The sequence below is a fragment of the Antechinus flavipes genome, chromosome 2, assembly GCF_016432865.1.
Source record: "Antechinus flavipes isolate AdamAnt ecotype Samford, QLD, Australia chromosome 2, AdamAnt_v2, whole genome shotgun sequence".
Taxonomy (NCBI): domain Eukaryota; kingdom Metazoa; phylum Chordata; class Mammalia; order Dasyuromorphia; family Dasyuridae; genus Antechinus; species Antechinus flavipes.
This window is the reverse complement of record NC_067399.1, coordinates 520975945-520987998: the sequence shown is the minus strand read 5'-3', so window position 1 is coordinate 520987998 and position 12054 is coordinate 520975945. Positions and strand designations below refer to the sequence as shown.

General features: G+C 34.1%; 1 protein-coding gene across 1 annotated transcript in view; it reads right to left on the bottom strand.

The window, feature by feature from the left end:
• GALK2 (galactokinase 2) overlaps nt 1-12054 on the bottom strand; it is a 155260-nt gene that overhangs the window by 36812 nt on the left and 106394 nt on the right. The window contains exons 6-7 of the mRNA XM_051980609.1: nt 7304-7402; nt 6127-6279 (exon numbers count right to left, since the gene is read on the bottom strand). Of these exons, the coding sequence (XP_051836569.1) occupies nt 6127-6279; nt 7304-7402 (252 nt within the window). The remainder of the gene's footprint in view (nt 1-6126; nt 6280-7303; nt 7403-12054) is intronic.

Below are 12054 nucleotides of genomic sequence, written 5' to 3'. Positions count from 1 at the left end.
TCATTACCTTTCCCAGACATTCAGAATTTCTTTATCTAAAAAATGAAAGATTGACCTTTAATAGCCTCTAAAGTCCCTTCCAGCTCGAGCTCTAAGCCTAAGATTTAAATCTACAAAGGACTACAAAGGCTATAGTGTTCCATGTTCTCATTTTTTAAGATGAGAAAATGGAGGTGAACAGAGGTAAACTGACTTGCTCGTGATCAGTCACACAGCTGAGGTAGGTCTTCCTGGTTACAAGTTAAAGTGCCTTATACACTTCTCATTAATTTCTTCCTTGTTGTTCATTCATTCATGTCTGACTCTATGGCTATATGGACCATACCATGTCAGCCTCTCTGTATCTTCCACTACCTCTCAAAATTTGTCCAAGTTCATGTTTGTTGTTTCCATGGATTATCTATTCATTTCATCTGCCATCCCCCCTTTTCTTTTGCATTCAATTTCCTTTGTAATCAACATCAGGGTCTTTCCCAATGAGTCTCATCTTCTCATTATTGGCCAAAGTATTTAAGCTTCCGCCTCAGTATTTGACCTTCCAATAAACAGTTTTTTGTTTTGTTTTATTTTTTTTGGCTGAGGACCTTGTCCAGGGTCACACAGCTAGGAAGTGTTAAGTGTCCAAGAACATATTTGAATTCAGGTTCTTTTGACTTCAGGGCTGAAGTTCTATCCACTGTGCCATGTAGCTGCCCCCAATTAATTTCTTTAAGTACTGAGTAATTTGATATTGTTTTCCAAGTGACTCTCAAAATTCTTCTCCAGAACCACAATTTGAAGGCATCAAATCTATGACAGTCAGCTTTCCTTATGGTCCAAATCTCAAAGTTTCCATTTGAAAAACCATGGTTTTCACTCTATGGAACTTTGTCAGCAAGGTGATTTCTCTGCTTTTTAGGATGCTGAATGGATTTGCCATAGCTTTCCTTCCAAGGAACAAGAGTTTTTTTTTTTAATTTCATGGCTGCAGTAACTGTCTGCAGTGATCTTTGAGCTCAAGAATATAAAACTGAAACTGCTTCCATTTCTTCTCTATTTGCCAGGAAATAATGGAAGCAGTTGGCAAGATCTTAGTTTTTTTTTATGTTAAGCTTCAAGCCAGCTTTTACATTCTCCACTTTTATCCTCATCAAGAAGGTTCTTAATTCCTCCTTACCTTCTGTCATCAGAATATCATCTACATATCTGAGTATATTTTTTTCCTAGCAACCTTAATTCATCCAGGCATTTTCTATGATGCTCTCTACATATAGATTAAATAAGTGACAACATCCTTGCTATACTCCTTTTCCAATCTTTATTGCATGTTAGGTTTTTGGTTTTGGCTTGTTTTTTCCTGAGACAATTGGGATTAAGTGACTTGCCCAGGGTCACACAGCTAGGAAATGTTAAGTGTCTGAGGCCAGATTTCAACTCGGGTCCTCCTGATTACACGACTGGTAATCTATTCACTATGCTACCTAGCTGCTCCTCATGTTAGGTTTTAATTGTTGGTTCTTGATCCGCATGCAAATTCTTCAGGAGACAAGTAAGATCATCTGATATTCTCATCTCTTTGAGGCCTTGACATATCTTGTTGTGATCCTCATAATTAAAGGGTTTAGTACAGTTAGTGAAGGAATAGAGATTTGTTTTGGAACTCCCTTGTTTTCTCCATAATTCATGAATGTTGACAATTTGGTCTCTAGTTCTTCTGCCTCTTTGAAAACCAGCCTGTTCTTCTGATAAACCTTGTTTCACACATTGCTAAAGCCTACTTTGCAGAATCTTAAGAATATATATTTTTTTTAAATCAAATGAAGGTGGCCTAGCTGTACCTGATCTAAAATTATATTATAAAGCAGCAGTCACCAAAACCATTTGGTATTGGCTAAGAAATAGATTAGTTGATCAGTGGAAAAGGTTAGGTTCACAAGATAGAATAGTCAACTATAGCAATCTAGTGTTTGACAAACCCAAAGATCCTAACTTTTGGGATAAGAATTCATTATTTGATAAAAACTGCTGGGATAACTGGAAATTAGTATGGCAGAAATTAGGCATGGACCCACACTTAACACCATATACCAAGATAAGATCAAAATGGGTCCATGACCTAGGCAGAAAGAACGAGATTATAAATAAATTAGAGGAACATAGGATAGTTGATCTCTCAGACTTGTGGAGGAGAAAGAAATTTGTGACCAAAGATGAACTAGAGACCATTACTGATCACAAAATAGAAAATTTTGATTATATCAAATTAAAAAGCCTTTGTACAAACAAAACTAATGCAAACAAGATTAGAAGGGAAGCAACAAACTGGGAAAACATCTTCACAGTTAAAGGTTCTGATAAAGGCCTCATTTCCAAAATATATAGAGAACTGACTCAAATTTATAAGAAATCAAGCCATTCTCCAATTGATAAATGGTCAAAGGATATGAACACACAATTTTCAGATGATGAAATTGAAACTCTTACCACTCATATGAAAGAGTGTTCCAAATCATTATTGATCAGAGAAATGCAAATTAAGACAACTCTGAGATACCACTACACACCTGTCAGATTGGCTAAGATGACAGGAAAAAATAATGATGAATGTTGGAGGGGATGCGGGAAAACTGGGACACTGATGCATTGTTGGTGGAACTGTGAACGAATCCAACCATTCTGGAAAGCAGTTTGAAATTATGCTCAAAAAGTTATCCAACTGTGCATGCCCTTTGATCCAGCAGTGCTACTACTGGGCTTATATCCCAAAGAAATACTAAAGAAAGGAAAGGGACCTGTATGTGCCAAAATGTTTGTGGCAGCCCTGTTTGTAGTGGCTAGAAGCTGGAAAATGAATGGATGCCCCTCAATTGGAGAATGGCTGCGTAAATTGTGGTATATGAATGTTATGGAATATTATTGCTCTGTAAGGAATGACCAGCAGGATGAATTCAGAGAGGACTGGCGAGACTTACATGAACTGATGCTAAGTGAAATGAGAAGAACCAGGAGATCATTATACACTTCGACAATGATATTGTATGAGGATGTATTCTGATGGAAGTGGATTTCTTTGACAAAGAGACCTAACTGAGTTTCAATTGATAAATGATGGACAGAAGCAGCTACACCCAAAGAAAGAACACTGGGAAACGAATGTGAAGTATTTGCATTTTTGTTTTTCTTCCCAGGTTATTTTTACCTTCTGAATCCAATTCTCCCTGTGCAACAAGAGAACTGTTCAGTTCTGCAAACATATATTGTATCTAGGATATACTGCAACATATCTAACATATATAGGACTGCTTGCCATCTAAGGGAGGGGGTGGAGGGAGGGAGGGGAAAAATTGGAACAGAAACGAGTGCAAGGGATAATGTTGTAAAAAAAAATTACCCTGGCATGGATTCTGTCAATATAAAGTTATTATTAAATAAAATAAAATATTTTTTTAAAAAAAGAATAATTTTTTTGACATATGAAAAGAGCACAACTGTCTGGCAATTTTAACACTCATTGGCATATTACCTCCTTTAAGATCCTTTCTAATTCAGTGACCACTATTAACCTTTCTAAATTTGTTGGCACATTGAGTGCCACACTATAACAGCATCATCATCAGGATTTTAAATAGCTCATTGGAATCCCATCACTTCTACTAACCTTATTGTAAGCAAAGCTTCATAAAGCCCGCTAGATTTAATTCTCTAGCATGTCTGGCTCTAGATCAGAAATCATACCATCCTAATTATCAATGTTGTTAAGAACTTTCTTTTATATTTATTCTGTATATTCCTGCCACTTCTTATTCTCTTCCAATTCTGTTAAGTCCCTATCATTTTTGTCTTATCATGCCCATTTATGCATGAAACATTCTCTTAATATCTCTAATTTTCTTGAAGAGATCTTCTGCCTTTTCCATTCTATTGTTTTGTTTCTTTGCACTGTTCATTTAAGAAAATTTTCTTTTTTCTCCTTGATTTTCTCTGGAATTTTGCATTCAATTAGGCATATCTTTTTCTTTTTCTTTCCTTCTTTTCTAAACTATTTGTAAAGCCTCATCAGATGATCATCTTTCATTCTTGCTCTTCTTTTTCTTTGAGTTATTTTTTGTTGCTATATCCTATATAGAACTCTGAATTCATATCCAAAGAGTCATAAAATTGATTCTACAACTACTCATTAATTTCTTAATCCATATCCTACTATTAGAAGGGTCCTAACATTGATTTTCATCATAAATGAAAATGGAAGACAAAAGTTTAAGATACAATATGGTGTTTTGAAAAGAACAGTATTGTTGGAATCAGAGACCTATATTCAAATAACCCTAACTCTGAATTGTACTAGTTCTGAATGGGACCTAAGGCAAATCACTTTTAAGTTCTCTGAAACTTCTCAACTTTATAATTGGGTAATAAAACAAGAGGAGTTCCACAGTTCTGCCTAGCTCTCAATCTATGATCCTAATAATGAGTCAAATCCCTTGTTTAAACCCATGAAGGGAGTCACTGAGGAAGTTGATATCAGAATTCTAAAGACAATCTTCAAGCTCAATGTGTCCCATACTAGTTTTTAAATGTTATTAAATAGAAACCAGCCAAATCTTGTTTAATTAGGAAAGAGCACTACAACTAGTTTGTATTCCATCTCCCCTCTAAAAATCCTTCAGCACATACAGCAGTTAGGTAAAAGTTTCTGAGCAATAGACTTAAAGTCACAAAAACCCAAATTCAAATCTGCTTTCAATAACTTACTACTAGCTGTGTAACCCTGACTCTGGGGCAAGGCATTTAACCTCTAACTAATTTCCCCCAACATCCTACTCTGCAGAATTATTGTGGGGATCAAATGAGATAATATTTGTAAAGTGCTCATCACAGTGTCTAGCATGTAGCAGGCACTTCATTAATATGTGTTCTTCCCTCTCCTATTTACTATGCAAAAACCTTTGCAATACAATCATATAAAAGAAATTTAAGATGTGATCCCAGTTACACAACAGCTTACTAATCAGTTACTTAATAAAAAATATGAATTCTAAAATTGAGCATAAAACTAAGATAAAGAATTAAGGCATTCTACAAGGGTTCAATAATGTCTGGACTTTGGTGATCTCTCTTTCTCTCTCTCATGCTTTCTCCTCTACTCCTTTACCACCACTTATGATCTGATGTCACCAAGACTTCCAATAAATGAAATGATTTGCATTTCATCCAAGACTTTTAACTCCCACCTGACTATCCTTGATTAATCCCTACTGATTAGGATAAACTAATACTTTAGTAGATCCAAAAGTTCACTGGTATAGGTACTGACCTCTCCATCAATATAGATCTCCTTAAAGATCTACTCAAGAAACCAAAGGTCTTCCCCTGGGTCTTCTGATATTTTACGGATACCAGAGCAATACTCCAGATATAAATATATATCTTTTCTTATACCTCACTTCCCCATGACTGGACAATTTTCTTCTCTGGTAAGACATGTCTTTAATGTAATATTTTGCATGATAAAAATGTCATTTGGATATAATTTTTTTAAAAAAAGGCTATTTTAAAAAATTCAATATCAGGAAAAATAACGAACCTTCAAAGAGCACTACAGATGCTTCTCAAGCATAAATTTTGCCTGTGAAGGGCTTTTACACAGAAATTCTACACCCTGTTCTGCGTAATCTCTACCCCAGAAACCAGTCAACAAAAGTCTATGATAGCTGTCTACAAATCATATTAGAAAAGGAAACTGGAATGGAGTTCTATTGGCTGGACTCTGGTGACTGGGAATCTCAGCCCTTTCCATTCTACAGGAAATTCTACATTCTAAGGATATTATGGAGAGCCAACTGTGACAAGGCAGTGGAATAATTTTGAGAGAGTAGGAGTTGGAGAGAGGAGCCAGGTTAAGCTCAAAAAATATTTGGAAGTGGAAGGAAGATGATTAGAATGGAAGGCTGATGAGGAATGCAAAAGAACAAGTGGAATTTAGTTCCAACTCTTCATCCTCCAAGTGCAACATCCTACTTGTACATTTTGTAGCATTACACAAAAACACGTGACATCAGAGCACTTGGGACTACAAAGAGTGATAGAAGCAACAACCCTATATGAAATTTGCAGCACAATTTGCCAAGCATTTACAAGGTATGTTACCTTCGCAGCCAATCGACACTCCATTACCCGAGTATTGAAATGAGAAGTTGCTGCCTTGTTCATTTCAACACAACTGTTAGCAATCACAAAACTTGCTTCACTTGGAAGTTGAACATCAGTGGCTCTCAGAGGATTAAATTCTATTAACTTGGCCTTTCAAAAGAAAAAAATGACAGATTAAAACCTAGAAATGATTCAGGCACACAGTCAATACAAAAAAGATTCTTTCAAAGTCTTCTGCTGACTACTCAGATTGGATAAACCAAATAGCGCAGCTCCATGTAGTTCAGAACCACTGTTTTCAAACTTGCCACTTAGGTCCTCTAACTGAAAAGCTCAAGCAATATCTTATGCCATAGAAAAGCCCCTATACTTCTTTGCCTGAAGCTTTGGAAATCTGAATTCAAGCAACATATTTCAACAACATATATTAAATAGAAATAATCCAGGTGTTCTTGAAGAACAGCCAAATCTGTAGGAAGTTAATGCAGTACTGAAAATTGAAAAGGTTTAGAAGAAATGTCTGCATCTATTTTGGAAGTGGGCAGTTTCTGGACAGCAACCAAAAACTTCTATTCTGTTTGAGGGAGCTGATAGCCAAGGGGAAGTGGCAACCAGCATAGGAATCTACTTCTGGCTGACTGTCAACATTTTCTTCCCCACAGCCTCGGTCTTAAAATGTTTATAGAAAGAAATATTACTAAAGAGTAAATTATAAAAAGCGAGGTTATGAATACATGTGGTAAAGGAACTAACATTTGGGTTTAAAAACCAACAAGGGAATTTGGAAAGAATATGAGATGGAGAAGTTTAGGGAGTTATTTCAAACACAGAGAATTGAGAAATCTCTTACACAAACTGGATGATGAAAGAAAGTGGGTATAAAAGAAAAAGATAAAAGACCAAATGGGAAAGTGAACTGAAATAAGATCATGAAAGTATAAGGGACATTAAGAAAATAGTGAAATAGATCAAAAACTTAAGAGATAAACTGGTGGTACTGTTAGATAAGTATTGAGAGTGAACTTGAGAAACAATGGTGTTGGAAAATGTTTAGAGAAATCTGAAAGAGTAAGTGATGGAACTTGTCCATGACTAAACATCATGGATATGTCAATACTTTCTTCTCCATGTGGTTTCTCACAGTTGGTACTTCCAAATAATCACTACCACCTACCTTTCCTTCCTCTCCAAGAAATGATATGGACTGATCCATGCCTCCTCCTTCAGTGCCAATATAACGCTCGCTTTTGGTACAGATTTCTGCCAGTTCTACCTGGGGATAAAAATGAGTTTATATTGAAAGAGTATATATAAGAAATACACTTTTCCCTTATGTATAAGAATTTCTTAAACTATTCTGTGGAATCCTAGGATTCCACAAATCCCACAAAGTGCACACAGCAAACACATCTATCTTGTTCTCTATGTCAATTGTGCAACACTGTGTGTGTATTCAGAAAATCATTAAAAATTAGTCTAAACTAATCACTTGAGCAAAAAATTGCTTCTTAAGTGTCTAGAATCAATTAGTGAATGTGCCCAATGATATATGCACAAAATGCATACAATACAGTACTTTTCTAGCAGTGTATATACAATATAATCAGTGTCCATTTTATATTATTAGTTTTGTGAATGTTGTAATTATGATTTTTGAACTAATGTCCAATGTAGACAGTATGAAATATAAAAGATGAAAAGAAAAAAACTAAAATTATCATCAAAAATCTGACACTGAAATGACATCTGTAAACTTTATCTGCATATCAAACATTAAATAAGTAACAAATTAATTTAATAAAATAAGCAATATATGCTTAATAAATGTATATTGAATTGAACTAAATTGAAAAACAGAATAATGAAAAAATGATCTGCAACTTGGCTTGATTTAATAATAGTTTTGTTTTACATCATATGTGATACTTACTTACACTTTAAAGATTCTAGATTTTAGTCCACCTCTAGAACTTATTAGATAAAGAATTTTTAATCTAGAGTCCATGACTGTTTTTTTTAATTTTATAATTGTGTTTCAATATACTTGATTGTTTTGATAATTCTTTGTATATTATTTTATGCATAGAAAAACACTATTCTGAACAGTACTCACCAGAACCATCAAAGAGGTTGATAACTCAAAACAAGTTAAGAATCTCTGCACTAAATGGTCTTTGAGAATGGCTGTGCCTAAAACATTCTTCCTAAAAGTGAATCTAATGATGACGTCTCTCCAAACTTAGCTAGGCTGGTCCTATATCAATGAACATATAGTACACCCTGACGGCCCACAAATGAAACTGTTTTAGTTTTAGTTTTTTGTTTGTTTGTTTTTTTTGCTGAAGATCACATTCTGCTCTCAAAATTTTCAAAAGTTAGCTCTGCACCAGGCTGAAGCACTAAGGAAGGCTTTCAGTGGAAGTAATTCCAACAACAACAAAAATAGTTCTTTGGGAACTCTGGGAGATGACTATGAACCACTACATAGATTTCCCAATCCCTCTATTTTTATCTACCTGCATTTTTAATTTCCTTCACAGGCTAATTGTACACTATTTCAAAGTCCGATTCTTTTTGTACAGCAAAATAAGTGTTTGGACATTTATACATATATTGTACTTATACTTTATCAGATTTAACATGTATAGGTCAACCTGCCATCTGGGGAAGGGGGAAGGAGGAAGGAGGGGAAAAGTTGGAACAAAAGGTTTTGCAACATCAATGCTGAAAAATTACCCATGCATATATCTTGTAAATAAAAAGCTATAAAATTTTTAAAAATTGAAGAAATGAGAAATCCCAGTATTTCTGTATACTGAAACTGGGTTTAGACAGACACATTTACTGTGATAAATGAAGCTTACATCTAAAGGGAGCCATATAGGATTTTAAATGACCAATTTCAGTACAGCTAATTGTATCTGTTACATAGACAACAGAATCGAATCATTAAGCTGGCCAAAAAACTAAAACTTTCTAATTATTCTTTTTTTCTCTAATTTTTTTTTTCCAATTTGATGTAAAAACAATTTTTACATTTAAGAAATTGAGTTCTAAATCTCTGCTCTGTCTTACTCTCTCATTAAAAGGCAAAATGTCATACCAAAAAAATAGTTTTTTGGTTACAACAAAATTAAAATACAAGCATAATATAGGAAAGACCCAAAGAAAACCCTGATATTTTTTCCAGCAACAACGGGAAGAATTTGAGAAATTATAAAAAATGCCACCAAGCACTTTATAAGATAAGCAATACAACCAATACTGTGTCTAATTATAAATTTGTATATAAATAAGTTGTTTTTTTTTTTTTTACCAAAAATTCAACACTCACTTCAGATTCCATGTGCAATGGATAAGACTTTTAGAAAATTATCCTCTTTACACCTCTACTTTTGTCATACCTTGGTATTATTTGTGAATTGCATACATAACCTGACAAGACCTTCTATAACCTAGAATAGCAATTAACAAAAGAGATTTTCACCAGCATCTTTATTTTTGTTGTAAGAATTAGATATCATCCTGCTCTTGAAATCTATTAAGCTTCAGGTTTTCTGTCTAATATATGGTAAACACCATCATCATTATCATTAATTTTAAAGCAAACAACATACTATACATGATATCAATTCAATTTTTCTTCATTAGCAACCTCCTAAAGATACAACTGGTCACTGCAGTGATCCAAATTCTGATCAAATTGACAAACAGATAAAAAGAAAAATATGATAGTGGACTATGAATTGATCCAACCATTCTGGAAGGCAAATGTGAATTATGAAAAGAAAGTGACTAAAATGCCTATACTTTTTGACTCAAAGATTCTACCCATTTGCCAAGGATGATAAAATAGATAAAAAGATAATGATAAAAAGAAAGCTCATACACACACACACACACACACACACACACACACACACACACACATTAAATACAAAGGTTTTTCTGTACTATTTTTTTTTCTATTATAAGATATGGCTCTTTGGAAAGGGGAAGGAATTATTGGGAAATGTATGTTATATAAAGTTGAAAAAAATCCAAAAGAATTTTTTTGTCTTTTTTTTAGGGATATAGTCATTTTTATTTTGGAACATGGTCATTAAAAGAAAGGTGTGATATCACATATGATTTCATTAATTCTGGACTGAACTTGCTATCCATTTGAATGATTATCAAAGTAATACCCATGAATATCAAGTTCTATACATTGTGCCTAATTTTGTATCATGGCATTCTTTATCTGTTTGCTCTTCTTGCCCTCATTCTTCCACCTTCCACATAAATAATTAGGTCAAACTCTTTGGAATGATTATGAATCTTAGGAGACTATCAATTTTCCAGAATTATAACAATAAACATGTCATCCATAAACAGGAGTCTCTGAAGACTTCACTATGAAGAATTCCTGACTTACAAGCTACATTGGATTTCCTTTGATAATCACAAATACCTTTGATTAAGTGTAAATATGTGTATATTCTATCCTCTGTCCATTTTATGCCTTATATGATATTAATAGAGGGTCATCAAACAAATTTATCTCAATTATATCTTTAAAGGATTTTGCGTAATTCTGGAATATGCATGGGTGACACCTTGTGGCAAACATACCTTTGAGACACTTGCTTTATAGAACAAAAATAATTTTCCCAATAGTCAAGAAACAGTGACTAAAATGGGATCTTGCATTCTTTATATCTTTTTAAATTGTGCATTGGTGTAAATATCTACTATTGAATATTACAGTGAGCTCTCTAGGCATGTTTTAAGTTATTCCCATAAAAAAACTATATAGTTAGGGAAAGCCTGCACGAAATAGCCTCCTTAAGTCCCTCTAGCTCTCAATTTATATTTTCTGCATTCCAAGTATAGATATGGGCTGATGTTCTTTTAGTCACTTTTTTGGGGATAATAATAAAGTCCAAGCATTTTCCACAACTTTGACATATTATCTCTTTCAGAAACCTTGAAAATCAATCCCCCAGCATCTTCAAAACCATACTGACTTGAGCAAGAACCTGTTCTGTATATACTTGGGATGGTTCAGTTTGACTATCTCAAATTTTTTTAATCCTTGAGGATCATTTATACATCTTCCATACCAAGGGTTTATAATCTTTTGGAGGTGGATCTTAAATACTTCTAACAGTCTGGTAAAGTCTGCGGGTCCTTTCCTAGAAAAATATTTTTAAATACATAAAATAGAATACATATGGTTTTTTTAATATTTTATTTTATTTAATTTAATAATAACTTTATGTTGACAGAATCCATGTAAATAGTTCACATTCATTTCCCAGTGTTCCTTCTCTGGGTGTAGCTGTCTCTGGCCATCATTTATCCATTGAAACTCAGTTAGGTCTCTTTGTCAGAGAAATCCACTTCCATCAGAATACATCCTCATACAATATCGTTGTCGAAGTGTATAATGATCTCCTGGTTCTGCTCATCTCACTTAGCATCAGTCCATGTAGGTCTCTCCAAGCCTCTCTGTATTCATCCTGCTGGTCATTCCTTACAGAGCAATAATATTCCATAACATTCATATACCACAATTTACCCAGCCATTCTCCAATTGATGGGCATCCATTCATTTTCCAGTTTCTAGCCACTACAAACAGGGCTGCCACAAACATTTTGGCACATACAGGTCCCTTTCCCTTCTTTAGTATCTCTTTGGGGTATAAGCCCAGTAGTAGCACTGCTGGATCAAAGGGTATGCACAGTTTGATAACTTTTTGGGCATAATTCCAGATTGCAGAATATGTATGGTTAAGAAAGAAAGAAATTCTATTTAAATAATTATCAAAAAATCATTTAAAGTTCGTTCATGGACTCCAGGTAAATAACACCTGCTCCAGAACATACATTCAAGAATATGATATAAAAATGTAAGCAAGATGGCTCTCATGAAAAAAAAGT